Here is a 22,635-nt window from a genome sequence, read left to right as displayed (position 1 = left end):
TTGAAGCTTCTGTCACTCTTGCCCTCCAATACATAGTCCTATCAACATACAACTAACCCTATGGTGTGATCCACGCGCGCAATCATATGATGGGCACCAAAGGACAGCAACATAACCACAAGCAAATTAAATCAATCATAGCAATTCATCAACCACCGATAGGACAACGAAAATCTACTCAGACATCATAGGATGGCAACATATCATTGGATAATAATATGAAGCATAAAGCACCATGTTCAAGTAGAGGGTATAGCGGGTTGCGGGAGAGTGGACCGCTGTAGATAGAGGGGGGAAGGTGATGGATATGTTGGTGAAGATGGCGGAGGTGTTGGTGAAGATCGCGGTGATGATGATGATGGCCACGGCGGTGTTCCGGCGCCACCGGAGGAGAGGGGGAGAGGGGCCCCCTTCTTCCTCTTCTTCCTTGACCTCCTCCCTAGATGGGAGAAGGGGTTTCCCCTCTGGTCCTTGGCCTCCATGGCAAAATGAACGTATCAACTCCCCCAAGCTTAGACCTCGCTTGTCCTCAAGCGAAAACCAAAATTGAGAAACATGTCCACATGCTTTGAGAGAGAGGTGTCGATAAAAACAAAATACAAACATAGAAGCATCATGTTGATTATTGTAACAACAACAAAAATTAACATAGGACTTTTATCATAGAACTTGCATCATATACTTCCCATGAATAAGTAACAGTTTATCACACAATCGAAGTATGAAGCAAAAACTCTATTAGAAACCAACAAACTATGTTCTCAATCAACTTTGCAACTACAATTCATCATCTTTTCAGGAAGAGTCACGTGTCGGAGTCTTTTAAGCAAGTCCACATACTCAACTATCATATAGTCTTCTATGATTGCTAACACTCACCTAGTACCCATGAACAAAACGTTTCAATCAGACACATAGAAAGATAGGGGCTTTTAGTTTCGCCTCCCAACATACTCACCTCGAGGGTGATGTCAACAATAATAACTCATGCTATCTATATTCAAATGGACATATGAGCCTAGATCTTTCCTCACCACATGATGCTTGCCAAAAGAGAAAATAAAAAGGAATAGAGGGAAAACTTTGACTCTTTGCATAAAGGTAAATACATAAAAGTAAAAGATAAGCCCTTCACAGAGGGAAGCAGAGGTTACCATGCGCTTATTTGTTTGCATGCTCAATCCCTTAGTGCAAGAGAACGTCACGTTGTATTTCCCCTTAAATGCAGTCTGTAGCTTTTATTCTTTGTCATCCAAGTTCGTACAACGCTCAGTTTTCTCTTACACTAAATGATCTTACATAATTAGAAGCAATTTTTATTGCCTTTTTGCACCGATGATAACTTACTTGAGGGATCTTGTTCAATCCCTAGGTAGGTATGGTGGACACTTGAAAAAGATTTGGGTTTAAGGGTTTTTGGCTGCACAAGTAGTATCTCTACTTAGTGCGGAATTTTTGGCTAGCAAAGATAGGGGCAAGCACCACATGTTGAAGGATCTATGACAATATGACTTCTATGTGAATATAAACAAACATAAACCATTAAGTTGTCTTCCTTGTCCAACGTCAATAATTTTGGCATATATAATATTTTGATGAGGGCTCACAATCACAAAAGATTTCTAGGATAGTATATCTATATGTGAATCTTCTCTTCCCTTACTAATTCTTTCATGAGTTGCATCATTGACTAATGCTATGCTTGTCAATCTCTAATAAAATTTTCTTACTTATACTTTTCCTTATGTGGTGCTATCACCTGCCATAGGATTAGTATATAATCTTTTTATTGTTTCTATCCTTTATTTATTTATTTTCTTTCTTGTTTCTTTTCTTTCCTTTATTTGCAACATGAGAGTAGAGAAAACAAAAACTCAAACTAAACTTTATTATAACTTGCGCATGATTATAATGATAGGTCACTAAGCAAATTCTCAAAGAAGAAAATATTGAACTAAAATTTATTTCATTTAAAGCAAAAGGATCGAACTAAGATAACTAAAAAGCAAAAAGATAGTGGAATGATACGATACCGGGGGCACCTCCCCCAAGCTTGGCGGAAGCCAAGGGGAGTGCCCATACCCGATTCTCAGTTCTCCTTTTGGTGGTGAAGAAGGTGATGAAGTGATCATAGACTCCTCCCTCTTCGTCTCGATCTTCATCAGCCAAGCATCTTCTTCCATGTTGTTGGAGGAGCAGGAAGACATGATGCCTAGCTTGATAAAACTGACCAGAAACAACAAGAAAAGAGGACAGAGGATTTCCTCCGTGATATGGTGGTTAACAGGTTCGAGAAGTATAAATAGAATTTTTATCTTGCAGGGCAAGTATACAGAAGAAAAACGGAGTACGGAAGGTGTCCCAGGTGGGCACAACCCACCTGGGCGCGCCAGGCATGCCTGGCACGCCCTGGTGTCTTATGCCCACAAGAGGACGCTTCCTGATAGTTTATTTATTTCCAAAATTCTAAAATATTCCAAAACTGATAAAAAATATTTTTGCAGACTTTTTCGAAGTCCCTTTACTTACCATACTACATACCTCCTTATTTTGATGATTCTGAAGTGTTCCGGAAGAACTCTTTTATTTGTTCTTTCTGGTGTCAAAGTTTGGATGATAATACTTTCAACATTAATAGGCGTACCTGAGATATAATGGTTTATTCGTTGCCCGTTGACAACCTTCGGGTTAGTGCCTTCAAAATTATTTATTTTGATGGCACCAGACCGGTAAACCTCCTCGATGACATATGGGCCTTCCCATTTCGAGAGGAGTTTGCCTGCAAAGAATCTAAAATGAGAGTTGTACAAAAGAACATACTCTCCGACTTTAAACTCACGTTTTTGAATTCTTTTATCATGCCACCTTTTAACTTTTCCTTTGAATAATTTTGCATTTTCGTAAGCTTGGGTTCTCCATTCATCTAATGAGCTAATATCAAATAACCTCTTTTCACCAGCAAGTTTGAAATCATAGTTGAGTTCTTTAACTGCCCAATATGCTTTATGTTCTAACTCAAGAGGCAAATGACAAGCTTTTCCATTAACCATTTTATAAGGAGACATACCCATAGGATTTTTATGCATTGTTCTATAAGCCCAAAGTGCATCATCTAATTTCTTAGACCAATTCTTCCTGGACCTATTAACAGTCTTTTGCAAAATTAATTTTATTTCTCTATTACTAAGTTCAACTTGACCACTAGACTGAGGATGATAGGGTGATGCAATTCTATGGTTAACATCATACTTAGCAAGCATTTTACGGGAAGCACCATGAATAAAGTGTGAACCACCATCAGTTATTAAATATCTAGGGACTCCAAACCTTAGGAAAATAAATTCCTTAAGCATTTTAATAGAGGTGTTGTGATCAGCACTACTGGTTGGAATAGCTTCTACCCATTTAATAACATAATCAACAGCAACCAAAATATGTGTATACCCATTAGAAGAAGGAAAAGGTCCCATGTAATCAAATCCCCAAACATCAAATGGTTTAACAGCAAGAGAATAATTCATAGGCATTTCTTAACGCTTACCAATATTACCTATTCTTCGACATTCATCACAAGATGAGACAAACTTACGAGTATCCTTGAAGAGAGTAGACCAATAAAAGCCAGATTGCAATACCTTGTGGGCAGTTCTATCTCTAGCATGATGCCCTCCATAAGCCTCGGAGTGACATTTCCGTAGGATTTGTCCCTGTTCATGCTCAGGTACACAACGTCTAATAATGCCATCTACTCCTTCTTTATAAAGATGTGGGTCATCCCAAAAGTAATGTCTTAAATCATAGAAGAAATTTTTCCTTTTGTTGATATGTAAAGCTAGGTGGCAAATATTTAGCAACAATGTAATCAGCATAGTCAGCATACCAAGGAGTACTATTAGCAACATTTATTGCAGCTAACCGCTCATCAGGAAAACTATCATCAATAGGAAGTGGGTCATCAAGCACATTTTCAAGCCTAGACAGGATATCAGCTATGGGGTTCTCAGCTCCTTTTCTATCAATAATATGCAAATCAAATTCTTATAACAAGATAACCCAACGAATAAGTCTAGGTTTAGCATCTTTCTTTTCCATAAGATATTTAATAGCAGCATGGTCTGTGTGAACAGTTACATTGGAATCAACAATATAAGGTCTAAACTTATCACAAGCAAACACCACTGCTAAGAATTCTTTTTCAGTAGTAGCATAATTTCTTTGAGCATTGTCTAGAGTTTTACTAGCATAATGAATAACATTCAATTTCTTATCAACTCTTTGTCCTAGAACAACACCAACAGCATAATCACTAGCATCACACATAATTTCAAAAGGCAAGCTCCAATCAGGTGGTTGAACAATAGATGCAGAAATTAAAGCTTTCCTGAGTGTTTCAAAGGCTTCTAAACAATCATCATCAAAAACAAAAGGAACATCCTTTTGCAAAAGACTAGTGAGAGGCCTAGAAATTTTAGAGAAGTCTTTGATAAATCTCCTATAGAAACCATCATGACCTAGGAAACTACGAATACCTTTGATGTCCTTTGGATATGGCATTCTCTCAATGGCATCAACCTTAGCTTGGTCCACTTCAATACCTCTTTCAGAAATTTTATGACCCAAGACAATGCATCACTAGTCTTTTGCAAGGACACCTAAGCAAGATGCATTAAATGCGCCTTGTCATGTAATGCGAGGGATAACCTCGCATCACTGTACCCTTTCCACCTCCTATGTGCCACTGTGGCAACCCCTTTTTCTATAAAAGGAGGCCCGAGGCGACCAGAGGAAGGATTCGGCTTTTTGGAGCTCCTCACGCCCCATAGCTAGCTCAAGAACACAGATATACAATCCACCAAAGCAGGAGTAGGGTTTTACGCATCCTCGCGGCCCGAACCTAGATAAACGAACCGTGTGCTACCTGTTAGATCCGCTCTTCTCACGACCCCGCACCCCGCTAACCATAGTAGGGATTCTTGTGATCCCATAGGTGTCGTTCCCACCGACATCTCTGGCGCGCCAGGTAGGGGGCGCAGTTGTGAGAATCGGCTTTAGCAGTTAGCCCGGCACTCCTCCATCTTCGTGGCCCTTGGAGAAGAAAGGAGGCCAGAGGATCGGCACTCGAGCGATTGCAAACAGAAGCTAAGTTGCACTGAACCCTTATTTGTTCTATCCTTCTTATATGAGGTTATTCCCCCTGGAGATGTCACGCCTTTGTATGAGAAACCTGCACGCCAGGGGGCTCTCCCATGATCGGCAACGCCCTTGCCCTGTTTCGAGTCCGCTCAATAGTTCAAGCGGCTGCGTCGAGAATGGCAGAGTAGCCTTCCGCGATCAACAACGCTCTCGATTCTGACTCGAGTCAAACTTGACAGTTCGAGCGGCCGCATTTAGAACGGAAAGGTGGCTCGTCCGGCAGCACGCGTACCCAGCAGGCCCATGGGGATCCGTCCCCAAAATGCCGCTAGGGGCTTCCGCGCCGGTGAGCCTACCCAATCGACGTAGGGCGCGCATACAAAGAGGAATTGAATGGGGAAATAACGTGCATGAAATTAAAAGTACTGCAAAGTTATATTACATCACATCATTGCTGCGGCTCTAACTAAAGATGAAATTTGTCTTGGTCGTGAACCTGCAGCGGCGGTGAAGAACGGGATGCCTAATCCCGGGGCCTGTGACGAGCATCACCGTCCCATCAGACAAGAAGGATGCGCTAATTTGCGCTGACCAACTCTACCAACAAGCAGTTGCAGCAGCCGCCACTGCTAAGGCGCTTGCTCCTGACGCTGGAGCCCCGGGAAGGCGAAAGAAGAAGACCGGTGAGACCTCAGGCACCCACTCCGGCAAGTGCACCTCTTCGGAGTGTAGCGCTCCCATCGAGGACGTGCCAGAGAGCTCCGCCGACAGAAACAAGAAGTCTAGAGCCACACCATTGGGAACCAAGAAGGTTTCTGTCAAGGAGGACGGCACGGGAGGAGCTTTTACCATAAGCTCCACCCTTGACGACAAATAGGAAGACGCGCTCGTCACCTTCCTACGGGCGAATGTCGATGTGTTTGCATGGCAAGCATCCGACATCCCCGGCGTTCCTAGGGAGGTGATTGAGCACCACCTTGCTGTCTGTCCTCATGCGCGGCCCGTCAAGCAGAAGGTCAGAAAGCAAGCTTTGGAACGACAAGAGTTCATCACAGAGGAGATCCGGCAACTGGAAGCAGCGGGTTTGGTAAGAGGAGTGCTCCATCCAACGTGGTTGGCCAATCCGGTGGTAGTGCGCAAGGCAAATGGGAAGTGGAGGCTGTGTATTGATTACACAGATATTAATAAGGCTTGTCACAAAGACCCCTTCCCGTTGCCTCGCATCGACCAGATTGTTGACTTCACAGCTGGGTGTGATCTGTTGTCATTCCTCGATGCCTACTCCGGCTACCACCAGATCTTCATGACAAGGGAAGATGAAGAGAAAACGGCATTCATCACCCCATGTGGTACGTATTGCTTTATACGGATGCCTTTCGGGTTGAAGAGTGCTGGTTCAACATTTGCGAGGGCGGTCCAGATTGGTTTTGAACCCCAGCTCCATAGAAATATGGAAGCTTATATGGATGATATAGTGGTCAAAACCAAAAACAGGGCAACCCTCATATCAGATTTACAAGAAACATTTGCAAGCCTATGCAAGATCAATCTCAAGCTGAACCCTGAGAAGTGCGTCTTCGGCGTCCCGTCTGGCAAGCTTCTCGGGTTCTTTGTGTCACAGCGTGGGATAGAGGCCAATCCGGACAAGATCAAAGCTATAGAGCAGATTGAAGCGTCCAAGCGAGTCAAGGATGTGCGTCGGCTTGCTGGTTGCGTTGCTGCCATGAGCAGGTTCATTTCCAAGTCCACCGAGCGCGCCCTTCCCTTTTTCAAGATTTTTGAAAAGGCGGGCCCGATGGAGTGGACGCCAGAAGCCGAAGCAGCATTGCAAGATTTGAAGAGGTACCTCTCCTCCGCGCCAATACTAGTTGCGCCTAGGCCACAGGAACCGTTGCTGCTGTACCTGGCGGCAACGAACCAGGTGGTCAGCGCCGCACTAGAGGCACAGAGAGAAATTGATGATGAGGTAATAGCAGCGACGGAGCCCGATGCCACCGATGCCGAGACGACGCAGCCGGTTGGAGTGCCGCCAAGGAAGAAGATGATGCAGCACCCGGTCTACTTTGTTAGCTCCCTTCTGCAGGGGGGTAGATCAAGGTACTCCGGTGTGCAGAAACTGCTCTTCGGCCTTCTTATGGCCTCGAGGAAGCCGCGTCACTACTTCCAGGCGCACGAAATCACTGTCGTCACTCGCCTCCCTCTGCAACGGATATTACACAATCCAGACACAACGGGAAGGATCGTAGAGTGGGCACTGGAACTGTCCAGCTTTGGCCTCAAGTTTGAGAGTACCTCGACGATTCAAAGCCGAGTCCTGGCAGAGTTCGTTGTAGAATGGACCGCGACGCCTGACGAAGAAACCCAAGAAACTGCTCTCCCCGGCAAGGAGGCAAGTTGCGACTGGATCATGTACTTTGATGGAGCTTTCTCCTTACAGGGCGCCAGGGCTGGCATACTGCTTGTCGCGCCCACCGGAGAGCACCTCAAGTACGTGATCCAGATGCACTTCCCCAGGGAGGTGTCAACAAACAATACGGCTGAGTACGAAGGGTTGCTTGCCGGTCTTAGGATCGCGGCGGACCTCGGAATCAAGAAACTCGTCGTCAGAGGCGACTCGCAACTTGTCGTCAAGCAAGTCAACAAGGATTACCAGAGCCCGTTGATGAAGGCCTACGTCGATGAAGTGAGAAAGCTGGAAGAGCGTTTTGACAGTATACAGGCAGAATACGTTCCCCGAGCGGAGAATGATATCACCGATTACCTGTCAAAACGCGCTGCCCTCAAGCTACCTGTGGAACCAGGTACCTTTTGTGCTTCAGCTAACTCAGCCATCCGTTGATCCATCAACAGAGCAAAACAAGAGAAGGAAATCAGGGCCCGGCAAGTACTTTCCCATCGAGCTCCCCGGAGCCGCCGGCAAGGATGTTGCCGGAGATACTGAGCCCACCACGGGACGGCTAGCTCCGGTGGAGCATCGAGCTCTTGCCATCGAGACAGCCGCTCTTGTAGCGGAGGAAACGCCTTTAGTCCTCACCGTCGAGCCCCAGGCTCCAGCATGGGCACATCATACCGTCCGATTCCTCCAAACTGGGGAACTTTCTGAAGAGCAGGAAGAAGCGGAAAAAGTAGCCCGTCGATCTGCTATGTACCAGTTCATCGATGACGTCCTGTACAGAAAGAGGTCAAACGGTGTGAAATTGAAGTGTATCCCTCAAGAGGAAGGGCTGGGGCTGTTGGCAGAGATACATGGAGGCATATGTGGATCCCACATAGGGTCAAGAGCCCTTGCCGGCAAGGCATTTCAGCAAGGCTTCTTCTGGCCCACTGCCCTCCAGGATGCGACGACACTAGTCACCCGGTGTGAAGCGTGTCAGTTCCATTCAAAGAAGCTTCATCAGCTAGCTCAATCCCTTCAAACCATTCCTCTCTCCTGGCCTTTCTCGGTCTAGGGGCTCGACATACTGGGCCCTTTCCCCCGCGCTGTTGGGGGCTTTGAGTACTTGTACGTTGCAATCGACAAGTTCACAAAGTGGCCAGAAGTGGAAGCAGTGAGGAAGGTCACAGCACAGTCAGCCGTCAAATTCTTCAAGGGACTAGTGTGCCGTTTTGGTGTACCCAACAGGGTCATCACTGACAACGGTACACAGTTCACAAGCCGCACCTTCATGCAATATACCCAAGACCTCGGCAGCAAAGTCTGTTTCGCTTTCGTTGCTCACCCACGAAGCAATGGTCAAGCTGAGAGGGCAAACCCTGAAGTACTGCGAGGCTTAAGGACAAAGACCTTTGACAGGCTGCGCAAGAGTGGAAGGCGCTGGATTGATGAATTGCCGGTGGTTCTTTGGTTAATCAGAACCACACCAAATCGAGCCACCGGCCAGACACCCTTTGCCCTGGTATACGGGGCAGAAGCAGTTCTCCCCATAGAACTTATATACGGGTCACCTCGAGTACTCGCTTATGACGAGCTTGAGCAAGAGCAATTGCGGCAAGATGACGCAACGCTCCTTGAGGAAGATCGTCTTCGGGCGGCTGTGAGAGCAGCGCGCTACCAGCAAGCCTTGCGCCGCTACCATAGCTGCAAGGTTCATGCCCGAAGCTTTGAGGAAGGCGACCTTGTTCTTCGGCACGCTCAATCGGCCAAGAATTCCAACAAGTTGACGTCGAAGCGGGAAGGCTCTTATCGGGTAATACGAGTCACCAGGCCCGGCGCAATCCGCCTGGAGATCGAAGATGTCATTCCAGTGAGTAACTCCTGGAACATTGAGCATCTTCGCAAGTTTTACCCGTGAGGCGCGGCTTGCCGGGCCCCCCGGCAAGCCACCTTTTGTACGAGCCTTGCCGATGACGCATGTAACCCTTTGTACAAAGCCAGGCGCAGACCCTGAGCATAAGTAAATGAAGCGCTGGCGCCCTAAGTTATAGCATGCATGCTAGGTCGAGTCTTATCCTTGGTTAGGGTTGATAGTGCTTAGCGGCGACTAACCCCTAGCTTAGAGGTCGAGTGTGCGTCTCTTTGTCTTTCTTTTGTCTTCTTTGGTTCACAGGACACACGGATATCCGTGTCGAACCACTTGGGGAGGAAAAAAAGAACAGACCAGCATCTAGCCCCCGGCAAGCCAGTATTGCCGGGGGCTACAAGAGCAAAGATTCACCCACTGCGATCCAGGGTTGCCGGGGACTGCAGCTTCAGATAAGTTCTTCATCCCTTATCATGCATTCCATTATGGACTGAGGTATGTGAAACCTCGTTTTCCCCTAAGCTACCGTGCTCCCATAACTCTAGGCCCTAGGGCTCGTTCCTGGGGCCAAGTTTGGTCGTAGTCGCGGCAGCGAAAGGATGAAACAAGGAGCCTGAACCCGCCTCATCCTTTGCCTCCGCCAAAGGCGTGAGGAAGGTCGAGCGAAGTGGGGAGACGGCAAGGCCTGTTGCTGGGCAAGGAAATGTTTATCTTGAAGATATCAAGGATTTACTCCTTGTCGTGGGTTCCACCCGCAAACAAATGACCCGACAAGCATCCCTTTTTCATTAAAAACATTCCACTCGGGTACAGTCCATAGGAAATGAAAAACATGAATGGTGGGATTACAAGTTTTAAATTCAACAAAGGCCCGAAGGCTTACAAACTAAAAAGAGATAAGGTGCATGTAATCCCTTTCTTGTCCCTCTCCTCAGGAGGCAGGTCAAGGAGGCGAAAGGAGCGCCTAGGCGAGCTACGGGTGGCAGAAGACTCCAAGAGAACATCTTGGTGGCCGTCCAAAGGCTGGATGGTGATGGCGGCGCCGGAAGCAGAGCTCGAAGACGAGGCGGCAGGACGTCAGCATGCGTTGACTTGACGGCCTTGCCGCCCGCCCTCTTCCTCTTCCGCAGCCTCCCAACGCCAGCCGCCCAAGGAGACGACCCCGAGAAGTTCAAGGAGCCGGTGACACGGATGATGGGGTCGCCGGTGCCGCACGGAGTGGCACCCGACACCTAATCGGACCCGTCATCCTGCCGCCTACTACCCTCGTCGTCGTTGCCGCTGTCCTCCTCGTCACTCCCACCCGAGGAGGAGTCTTCACTATCGGAAGAGCTCTCCACGCAGCACCTTGCATGGGTCCCAAAGCACCCGAAGACCTTGACGGAGAGAAGGCCACCCTCCATCAGCTTAAAATGGAGAGTGAGCCCCTCCGTCAAGCGGTGGATATGAGCAAACATCTTCCATCCCCGACAAAGATACAACACGTGAGGGGCGGGGAAGTCGACGCAGACCCGCGTGCCACTGATCCCGCAGCCCCTCATGTGCAACCGCAATAACTCCGGCGGATCCAGCTCCATCTCCCGCGCAAATGGAGTCGGGAGACGAAGGCGACGGTGCGGCGGCCGGCGCAGCCTGACGAAGAACTCACAAGGGCCATCCCCAACATGGCCCTCCATTGGAGGAGGAGCTGCTGGTGGAGGCGAGGCCGGCGCGCCACCCCGTCCTCCTCTTCCCCGAGCGCCCCGGCCTCGCCCACGGCCTCGCCCCATCCCCCTTCCCCTCGCGGCTGGCTCTGCCACCGCAGGCGCAGGAGAAGGAGGGACGCGTTGTCGAGCAGCGACCCTCGCTGCCACTGTTGAAGGACCGGGATTCCCTCTCTCCATGACGGATGGAAGGAGCAGAAGCTGAAGGAAGAAGAAGATGAAAGAATGCGGGATGCCATCCCCCCTCCCGCTCTTTATAAAGGATCGGGGTTGGGGCTCGGCCGCCCCGCTCGGCCAATCAAGATACGGAAGGCGCAGGGAGCCAGGACCGACCCGCCGCCCCAACCAGCGACGGCCCGGTTTCCCGCCTCCACCGTTGCCACCCTAGGCACATGGGAGACACATGGTGGACGTGCAGAACCGAGGAGACAGGTGAGACGACCACCCCCACCCCGTGATCATGGGGAGTGGATGCCTTGAAGACCGCGTCTCAGCCCCATTCAGTAAATGGGCCGCGCCTCCATGCCTCCCTCCGTTTATGGGGAAGGTGCGAACCGCCCCTTTACTATGATGTGACGCATGCCCGTGGGAACCAACCCCACGCATGCTGCCCACGTCACGCGTGATCGTGGGAAGCGCAGCGTGCAAAGAATCTTACCGCGGTAAAAACCGCCCTGCCTGCCTGCGCACCGTTTTTGGGCCTAGCCCAACAACGCGTTGCGCTTATGTGTGGCCCAGGCCCGGGGGCTCCCGTCGGTGTACAAAAAGAGGGGTACACTTTTTGTACCCCTATAACTATGCACGGGCAGTCTGAGCCACAGGCACCACCACACCAAGCAAGGCAAGGGAGGTGAGCCAGGATCAGACCGAAGCTCAAGATAACTAGAACAACACCAAGGCCAAGACCACGAAGAGCAAAGGGGACGAAGCGGACTCCCCCGGCAAGATCCTTGCCGGGGGACAGTTCTAGCAGCCCCGGCAAGACCCTTGCCGCGGTGACTCGTCTCGCGCCTACGGAGCAAACCACCCTTGAGTCCACTGGCCCCAAAGGGCAAGGATTTGGGAGACATCCCCGTGGCGGCATGCAGATCTTTGTGAAGACATTCAAGATCAGATACGCACTAAGGAGACGACAACCCTTGGCGGGATCCCAGCCGAGGAAGACCACAAGGCCCCCGGCAAGCGCCTTGCCGGGGATGACAGCAGGCGCCCCGGCAAGGCCCTTACCGAGGACACCCGCAGGGCCATCATTGGGCCCACGCCGACTAAACCTCCACCGCCATTCGCATGCAGCTGCTGACCCAACCAGCTGGGCAGGCACCTGCGTGGCGGCATGCAGATCTTCGTGAAGACCCACCACTGCGCCACCTCAGCTGCCTGCCTACCTACGTGGCATCGCAGGCGTCGCTGGCCAGGGCGCATGTCGACACAAGAAGGAGCGGCGACGGACGAGACAGGTTTCTCCCTCGTCCCCGATAAAGCAAGGACACCTAAGCAAGACGCATTAAATGCGCCTTGTCATGTAATGCGAGGGATAACCTCGCATCACTGTACCCTTTCCACCTCCTGTGTGCCACTGTGGCAACCCCTTCTTCTATAAAAGGAGGCCCGAGGCGACCACAGGAAGGATTCGGCTTTTTGGAGCTCCTCACGCCCCATAGCTAGCTCAAGAACACAGATATACAATCCACCAAAGCAGGAGTAGGGTGTTACGCATCCTCGCGGCCCGAACCTGGATAAATGAACTGTGTGCTACCTGTTAGATCCGCTCTTCTCACGACCCCGCGCCCCGCTAACCACAGTAGGGATTCTTGTGATCCCATAGGTGTCGTTCCCACCGACAACTTGTAAGGAATAGCACTCACACTAGCGCCCATGTCACATAAACCATGATAACAATGACCTCCTATTTTAACTGAGATAACAGGCATGCCAACAACAAGTTTATGTGTATCTTTTCCATCTGGTTTAGCAATTCTAGCAGCTTCTTCATAGAATTAAATAGCATGCCCATCCATATCTTCTTCCAGGATATCTTGAACCATAGCAATGCTAGGTTCTACTTTAATTTGTTCATCAAGTTTAGGTGTTCTAACAAAGCTTTTGTTAACCACAGTTGGAACTTTAGCATGTTCCTTTATCCTAACAGGAAAATGGGGTTTCTCAATATAAGCAGTAGGAACAACTGGATCAACATTATAGAGTATAGTTTCTTCTTTATCTGGTACCATCTCTTTAATTTCTTCTTTAATAGATGGGTAATATTTAAGCCACTTCTCTTTAGGGAGTTCAACATGAGTAACAAACGATTCACAAAAGGAGGCTACTATCTCAGAGTCAAGTCCATATTTAGTGCTAAACTTTTGAAAAGCATCGGTATTCATAAAAGATTTAACACAATCACACTTAAGTTTAATACCTGACTCTTTACCTTCGTCGAGTTCCCAATCTTTAGAGTTGCGTTTAATTCTTTCCAAAAGATCCCACCGGAATTCAATAGTCTTCTTCATAAAAGAACCATCACAAGAAGTATCAAGCCTGGTTTGATTATTACGAGAAAGCCGAGCATAAAAATTCTGGATAATAATTTCTCTTGAGAGCTCATGATTGGGGCATGAATATAACATTGACTTAAGCCTCCCCCAAGCTAGAGCGATACTTTATCCTTCACAAGGCCAAAAATTATATATATAATTCCGATCATGATGAACTAGATGCATAGGATAATTTTTTTGGTGGAACTCAAATTTCAGACGATTCCAATTCCATGATCCAATATCATCGCATAGCCTATACCATGCCAATACTTTTCCCTTCAAAGATAAAGGTAAAACCTTTCTCATCACCTCATCTCCGGTAAACCTGCAAGCTTAAACAATCCATAAATTTGTTCCACATATATCAAGTGCATATCGGGATGTTCGGTTCCATCTCCTGCATAAGGATTAGCTAGCAGTTGTTCTATCATAACCGAAGGAATTTCATATTCAATATTTTTAGTAGGTGCTGTAGGTTGAGGCGCAATTAATTGTGGTCCCGGATGAGGTGAAGATACCCTGAACAAACCCTTCAAAGAATCATTTTCCATAGTGACAAGTGACAATAAATTTCAGCACACTATATAAATGTTTCCTTACCAAATTCCACTTACCAAAATCATTTCACTCCCCGGCAACGGCGCTAGAAAATAGCCTTGATGACCCACAAGTATAGGGGATCAATTGTAGCTCTTTTCGATAAGTAAGAGTGTCGAACCCAACGAGGAGCAGAAGGAAATGACAAGTAATTTTTGGTAAGGTAATATCTGCACGTGCTGAAATTGTAAGTACGTAGCGAGCAGTTTCATAGCACAAGATAATTTGTAACGAGCAAGTAACAATAATTGTAACAAGTATGCAGCAAGGTAGCCCAATCCTTTTGATGCAAAGTACAGGCCAAGACGGTCTCTTACAATGAGCAAAGTGTTCTTGAGGGTACACGGGAATTTCATCTAGTCACTTTCATCATGTTGGTTTGATTTGTGTTCGCTACTTTGATAATTTGATATGTGGGTGGACCGGTGCTTAGGTGTTGTTCTTACTTAAACAAACCTCCTACTTATGATTAACCCTCCCGCAAGCATCCGCAACTACGAGAAAAGTATTAAGAATAAATTCTAACCATAGCATTAAACTCTAGGATCCAATCGGTCCCTTACGGAATAGTGCATGAACTGGGGTTTAAGTTTCTGTCACTCTCGCAACCCACCATCTATTTACTACTCCACAATGCATTCCCTTAGGCCCAAATATGGTGAAGTGTCATGTAGTCGACTTTCACATGACACCACTAAGGGAATGGCAACATACACACTATCAATATATCGAACACATATCAAATTCACATGATTACTTGCAACATGATTTCTCCCATGACCTCAAGAACAAAAGTAACTACTCACAAACGGTGAACATGCTCATGATCAGAGGGGTGTTAATATGCATGATGGATCTGAACATATAATCTTCCACCAAATAAACCATATAGTAATCAACTACAAGATGTAATCAACACTACTAGTCACCTCCTAGAAACAATCTATAGTTCCGGTAACAAGATTGAATACAGGAGATGAACTAGGGTTTGAGATGAGATGGTGCTGGTGAAGATGTTGATGGAGATTTCCCTCCCCAAGATGGGAGAGTTGTTGTTGATGATGATGACGATGATTTCCCCCTCCGGGAGGGAAGTTCCCCCGGCAGAGTCGCTCCGCCGGAGGGCAAAACTACTCCTGCCCAAGTTCCGCCTCGAGGCGGTGGCGCTTCGTCCCGGAAGTCCTCCTCTGATATTTTCTAGGTCAAAATGACTTATATGCCAAAATATGGGCACCGGAGGTGGGCCAAGGAGGCCACAACCCACCAGGGCGCGCCAGGGGGGCCTGGCGCGCCTAGGTGGGTTGTGCCCACCTGGTGGGCCTCCTCTGGTGTTTATTGTCTCCAGTATTTGTTAAATAATTCATAAAAAATCTCCGTGAAGTTTTGGCTTATTTGGAGTTGTGCAGAATAGGTGGCCTGACGTAGCTTTCCCAGGTCCAGATTTCCAGCTGCCGGAATTCTCCCTCTTGGTGTGTTCCTTGCAAATTATAGTAGAAAAGGCATTAGAATTACTCCAAGAAACATTATTATGGATAAAAACATTATAAATAACAGCAAGAAAACATGATGCAAAATGGACGTATCACTCTTCTCCACTGCTCACTTACCTCGGCTCCAAGTGGTCCTGCAGTAGCGCTGGCACGGGGAGACCAAGACTAGAGGGGAGGAGGAAGGAAGACACGCGACAGAGGGGGGCGCACTCCTATCGGTGAGGGATTTGGGGGAGGAGGAGGCAGCCGGATATGAGATCGATGCACCTCGGCATTGTGTTTTTCTTCTTCTTGAGGGAACCTCGGAACTGTGTGTGTCTCAGATGGTTTTGGGCCCACGGAAAATACAGCCCAGGTTGAACGTCAACGGAGGCCTACAGAGCATTTTCTGTATTCACAAACATTTTATCAAAATTGTGAACATTTTTAATTAGAGCAAAAAATTTCAAAACCACAAATATTTATTTGAATCCAATTTTTCTTAATGATTTCTAGCCTTTTCTCAAAATCATGATTTTTTTAATTCGAGAATATTATTTTCAAAATCACAAGCATTTTTTGAATCCACAATCATTTTATGATTTTCCAAACAGTTTTTCCATAATCAAGAAAAATAAATTGAATTCACTTATTTTGTGAAAATTAAAAAAAAGATACGTGGACATTATTTCATAATCACAAAAAAATTATATCTACAAACATTTTTTGATTTCTCGAACATTTTCTGAAAATGATTAAAAAAATTGAATTCGCGGACACTTTTTGGAGTCACGACACTTTTTTCGAATATGGGAACATTGTTTAAAAATCACAGAGTTATTTATAATCCTAAAATATTTTATAATTTCCTAAATTTTTTTCCAAAATCATGAATATTCTTTAAATCCGTGAACAATTTTTTGAATTCAGGAATATTTTCTCATAATCACATGCATATTTTGTATCCACAAACATTTTTGTATTCCCTAAACAGTTTTTTCAAAATCATGAACATTTTTTGAGCAAACATTCTCTGATATTCATGATATTTTTTGAATAAGCACACAATTTTTGTATCCGTGAACATATTTTAATTTCCTGAACATTTTTAAAAAGTCAGGACAATTTTTTGAATTTGCAAACATTTTGTGGTTCATGAACATTTTTTGAATACACGAACATTGTTTCAAAATCAGAAACATTTTTTGCATCCGCGGACATTTTTTGATTTCCCGAACTGCTAGCCCAAAATCATGAATATTTTTTGAATTCAAGAACATTTTTTTGGAAATTTACGTACATTTTTTTCATAATCATAGTCATCTCTTGTATCCACAAACATTTTTTAATTTCACGAATTGTTTCAAAATTGTGAACATTGTTTGAATTTGTGAACATTTTTGGATTCACATACATTTCTTCAATATCACAAACATGTTTTGAAACTGCAAACATTTAATTATTTCCTGAACAATTAATCCAAAACCATGAACATTTTTTGAATTCATGAATATTTTTTGGATTTGCCAATACTTTTTCCATTATCACAAACATTTTTCTGATTACAAGAACATTTTATTATTTCCCGAATAGTTTTCCAGAATCAAGAACATTTTTTGAATTTACGAACATTTTTTTGAATACCTGAATATTTTTCTCATAATTACAAAGATTTTGTATTCATGATTTTTTTTTATTCCTGAAGATTTTTACAAAATCACGAACATTTTTTGGATTCACGGACATATTTTTCTTTTTTTTTGAAATCACTAGCATTTTCCGAATCCGTGAATATTTTATGATTTCGTGAATAGTTTTTCCAAAATCATGAGTATTTTTTTTAATTCACGAACCAAGCTCTATTTGAACATTTCCTGAGCTAGCCAGCACGGGGCCCATGAGAACCATTAGGTCCGCCATCTCTAGTTAGCTACTGACAGGCCGGTGGCTGGTCTTTCTCAAAAAAAAAAAGACAGGCCGGTGGCTGGTGGTTGCTTTCGGGTACCGTTCGACGGTCACCCTTGGTGTACCATTGGCAGCCGGTTAGAAAGCTCCTAGGCATGTCAGCACTGTGTCGTTGGTTTGTCAAGCTTGGTGTTACCTATTCCAGCATGCGCCGATGTAATCAAAGTTGTTCGTCACGGTGATGTCCTATGAGTGCACATTGCTTTGTAGTAAATTCGCAGTAAGGTTTATCGATCCCATAGATAGGAATAGGAAGGCACAACAAACCCGGCAACTTGTTGTCACTTGCGCAGTTCCGTATGAACCCAAACCAAAGTTTAAAAATAGTATACTATAGTCGGTTGTTAGGGAAAACAGATTAAACATGAGTTTTACTAATCTACGAACAGAAAAGTAAAGCCAGGAATGAAAAAGATACTAAGTTAGTAGAGACCATGCTTGAGTAGTAAAGCATCCTCGAGGGTTCCAAAATCATCATACTAATATGAACTATTGTATCTCTAATCCACTCTTCAAGTGCATAAGTGGGCGATCCCGGTACAGAATAGGTTCTGCTCTAGGTAGACTCCACACCACATATGCCACCAACCATACAATTAATTCTAGAAGGGTCTAGTTCGTTTTAGGGGCTGGATAAGATGGCAGTGGATGTTAGTTTTCATGTGAAATAAATGTTGTGCCATTCAAGGTCTTGAGTCAAAAGTTATGTAAGCTCCCATTGAAATTATTCAGGAATTAATTACAGAATGAGGCTCAACAAGTTTGCTCCTACTATTGATTGGGACTCACAAATTAATCCTTCATTTTGAGTTATTTTCACACCTAACAAATACGTGCCTCTAAGTACTCCCCATCTGTTACATGTGAGGGGGATGAGATTCCTGAGTTTAAGTCTGTAAATAATCGGTGAGGTTGTGTGTGTTGTGTTGTGAGCACTATTTTCCATTGAGTATTAGGTCATGTGTGTGGATTAGAGGGCATGTCGTTAGTCCATATAGGGTCATTGTGGTCCTATATTGTGATTCTACCTAGGTTCCAATATATTTGAGAGTGTTTCCTGCTGAGCTCTGTAACTCAAAATAGTTGTTGCTAGTTGTGAGTTGTTTTGGTATCATGAAAGATTGTTCCAGCAGTGTCCCGCATCAAAACACATGGCGGTGACCAAGCCGAACATGGCGTAGCAGATGCTCTCTGCCGCATGGACCACACTGTTGTGTTGCCTCTACTCGGCGAGGTTGACAATGAGATTGCAGAGCGCTTGGCGCCGCGCAGGCACGTGCCATTGGAGCCGCACTGGGTGGAGGACGGATGGCACGCCCGTGCTAGCCTTAGGGCGTCGAGGTGATGTTTTGGTGTCAGCGACTGGATGGAGCGGGAGAGAAGGACGGGGAGCGGTTGGAGAAGGAACCGCCACAATGCACTAGAAGGAGGTGCGCCGTCTTGCCCATGCCAGTGGGCGCGCTCTTGGGGAAGGTTGCTAGCTCACGTGTGTGAGCTCAGCCGCAGACCGCGGCACCCACGCACATTATGTGTCTAGCGAGGATCGCGCCATTGCGTAGAACAAGGCTACGACGGGCGCGTCGTCGTGGGCGTGGGCTTGGCGCCGGTGGAAGACAAGATAGGTCGGGAGCATGCGGCCGTGCACGAAGAGGATGATTGCCGGCGACATTTTAGAGATAGAGAGAGGAGAAGTAGGGGAAAAGACTAGTCAAAGTGTCCATGTGGCTGGATGCAAAAAAAATGTCCATGTGGGCTTTTTTGCAAAACCAGCTCCTGACGAGCGGGATCCACCGCTAGGAAGTGTGTGCTGAAAACGCTCTAATCCGCCGATTACTTGTTTACGCAGATGATTATATGGGTCCTGATGTGGCAGTAATAGCATAATGCATTCAGCCCGCTATGGATTTCGCTAGTTTTGACTACGGTTATTGTTGCAGAGAAGCTAATGTGGTTGTTGCTGATAGCTTAGCTAAATTTTCTTGTGTTTCTAACTCGTCTGAACTCTGTGACTTTACTATCCTCGACTTATTCTTCCCCATATTGTAAACGATATGTCAATTGTTTAAGGAATAAAATGTATGATGTTCACAAAAAGAAAGAAAACTCGACGGTGACCAACGATAGCCGAAATGAACCAAGATTGCAATCTGTGTATGTGGGCGAGCAAGCGAGTGCATCGCATGGATGGGAGGTTATCCACATGGGAGGATAAGATATGCCATGCGGCGGCACCGCAGTGGCCGGCACAAATCACCCACTTGGCTGGAGATAGATGATCCGCCTATCTCCGCTCGCCATCCCGACCAGGGCCGGTTGCACCTTATTTCGCCTTACACCTCGCCATCGACTCACATACTTTTGCTGGCCGGCCGGAGCCACACGACCACAAGGAAGGAGCTAAGCTAGCACCGACAAACAGCCCTTGCTGCCGTCCCGATGGCAAGCACCAACATGGCGTCGGCCACCTCCAGATTCATGCTGGCGGCGGGCATCCCCAGCGGCACCAACGGCGGCGTGAGCAGCCGCGTCAGCTTCGTCCCCTCCAACCGACTGGGCTTGAAGCTCGTGGCCCGCGCCGAGGAGGAGCCCACTGCCGCCGCGCCGGCGGAACCAGCACCGGCCGCGGAGGAGAAACCGGACGCCGCCGTGGCCACCAAGGAGCCCGCCAAAGCCAAGCCGCCGCCGAGGGGACCCAAGAGGGGAACCAAGGTACGTCAGTACACTCCATTGTTAGCATCTCTGTGAAGCGGCTGGGGCAATCGTGGCTCAACTCTTGCCTGAAATGAAATATGATCAGGTGAAGATTCTGAGGAGGGAGTCCTACTGGTACAACGGGACCGGATCCGTCGTCACGGTTGATCAGGTAACCAACGGGCTTGTCCCCTCCAATCTTCACTTCTTGCAAATGCAATGGAATGCTTCTGTTAGTGTAGTGAACTCGATCACCAAATACTGATGGATGGCGCGTGTAGGATCCCAACACCCGTTACCCGGTGGTGGTGCGTTTCGCCAAGGTGAACTACGCCGGCGTGTCGACCAACAACTACGCCCTGGACGAGATCAAGGAGGTTGCTGCTTAAACGATCGAAGCTGCCGCGTGTGCTCCATCCAATGTTTGTATCAGTAGCTCGTCAAGTGACGATGTGAATGTTAGCCTCTCACAAACCTTATGTGTAATACCTCTGCGATTATATGTATTTGCCTGCTTCCTCATGGACCTAATAATCTCCTCCTGTTGCTTAAGATGATTGCATTCTTGCTCACTTTTGTACAAAAGATCGGTTGTTCATGTTACCGGAAGGCTACACAGAGCAATACAGCATGCACAGAACAACAAGGTTCACAAAGACATATCCAGTCGATTATTGATTTCTTTTTAGTCAAGATTGGACATTATTGATCAAATCGGTTACATCTCTAACGGATCCCCTACGATCCTTTAGTGGAGGTGCAATCCTTTAGTGGACGACAAATTATCCTCCTCGGCCTGAAAACTTCGGCCAAGTATCTCAAATATACTCGACCGAGGCCGGGCGGAGTAAAATTTTCTTTTACCCTTTCTCCCGCCCGAGCGGCTATCCTGTCGTCGTTTCCCCCTACTCGCCGCAGCACCCACCAATGCCCTCGATTCCGGATGGGATGGAGAGGCAAGATCCTTCCGCCACCGCCACCGGGGCTTCACTGCCGAAAACGACCCCGCGCCGCCGCCCGCACCAAAAAAGAGGTTGGGCACCAAAACCTCCTCAGGGCCACCTCACCGGCAACCACCGCCGGTAGCAAGGTCGGTGGCAAGGCTGTTGCATCTTCGACGGTTCACCGCCCTCCTACTGCTCTAGCCATCGGTAAGCGGGCAAGGAAGTAGACAACCGCTATGTCTCCGGTGACGGCAGGCCGCCCTCCCACTGCTCCAGCCGCGGCAAGAGGGCAAGGAAGCAGACGACAATGTGTCGGCACTCGTCGATGACGTGGCGAAGAAGAAGAACAAGAAGGTGCCTTCGGTGCCTCGCCCTCGTCCGGTGCCATGGACCCCGTCTCAGGCCACCGCTACGGCTACTCCTCCTATGCGTCCGACCGCCGTTGCCGGCAACAAGGATTGTGGCTGCCAAGTGGTCGATGAAATGCCATCAAGGTAATAAAATGTCTTTTCATTTCGGCTAATGCATTGTCTGGTGGTGGTGTTGTCATAGTGCGGAGATGAACGCAACTAAATTCTTTTCGTTGTTAAGGAGCCACGTATGCTTGGGCTTGAAGATTTCAACTATGACTCGGTGTTTGATCATCAAGTGCTCAAAGAGGAGGCCAAGGCCGAAGATGTTGACGATCACATGGAGACACAATCAACAAGGAAGCCACCATCAAGAGCAAAGACTCACAACTATTCTCAAGATGAAGATGTACCTTTGTGTTAGGCTTGGATGAACATCTCCCTTGATGCATTGGTTTGAACAGATCAATCAAAGGAACGGTTTTGAGGGAGGATTGCCGAGTACTACAACAACATCATGGATGTCACATCGAGCCGCAACCAAGGTTCTCTTGGGCACCATTGGGGTACCATCCAAGATCAATCAAAGGAACAGACCAATGCAACCTCATGAACATGATAGACCATTGTATTGATTAAGTCAACCATGTGCCACCGGGCGGTGTGCAAGTCTCGGAGTATGGGCCTATCATCCAAGACCTTTTCAAGCAATGCAACAAGAAGCACGGTCACATGCCCTTCACATTGTACCATTGCTACAGATAACTTTGCACCAATCAGAAGTGGATTAGAACAAACTCCGAGACCACATCAAAGAGATCAAGGTTAAGCATACCCATTGAGGATGAGACGAGGAGGCTGAAGATCCACTAAGAGATCGGATGGCAAAAAGATTGCAAAAGAGAGGAAGAGGAGAGGAGCATTTGACAACACATACAAAGAAGAGCTTGTGTCCATGATTGAGACCAAGAAAGCCTTGGAGGTTGAACGCAAAGAAGAGAGGGC

General features: G+C 47.0%; 1 protein-coding gene across 1 annotated transcript; it reads left to right on the top strand.

Annotated features, from left to right (window-relative positions):
* Window positions 1–19,939: 19,939 nt before the first annotated feature.
* On the top strand, window positions 19,940–20,888 carry LOC123105692 (photosystem I reaction center subunit IV, chloroplastic). The gene is made up of 3 exons (XM_044527809.1): window positions 19,940–20,354; window positions 20,443–20,508; window positions 20,618–20,888. Exons 1-3 carry the CDS (start codon window positions 20,082–20,084, stop codon window positions 20,723–20,725), a joined length of 447 nt encoding a protein of 148 aa, XP_044383744.1. The 5' UTR covers window positions 19,940–20,081; the 3' UTR covers window positions 20,726–20,888.
* The last annotated feature ends 1,747 nt before the right edge of the window (window positions 20,889–22,635 follow it).

This window comes from Triticum aestivum, chromosome 5A (assembly GCF_018294505.1).
Source record: "Triticum aestivum cultivar Chinese Spring chromosome 5A, IWGSC CS RefSeq v2.1, whole genome shotgun sequence".
NCBI lineage: Eukaryota > Viridiplantae > Streptophyta > Magnoliopsida > Poales > Poaceae > Triticum > Triticum aestivum.
Note: the sequence above shows the minus strand (reverse complement) of the source record. Positions and strands in the feature narration are given on the sequence as shown.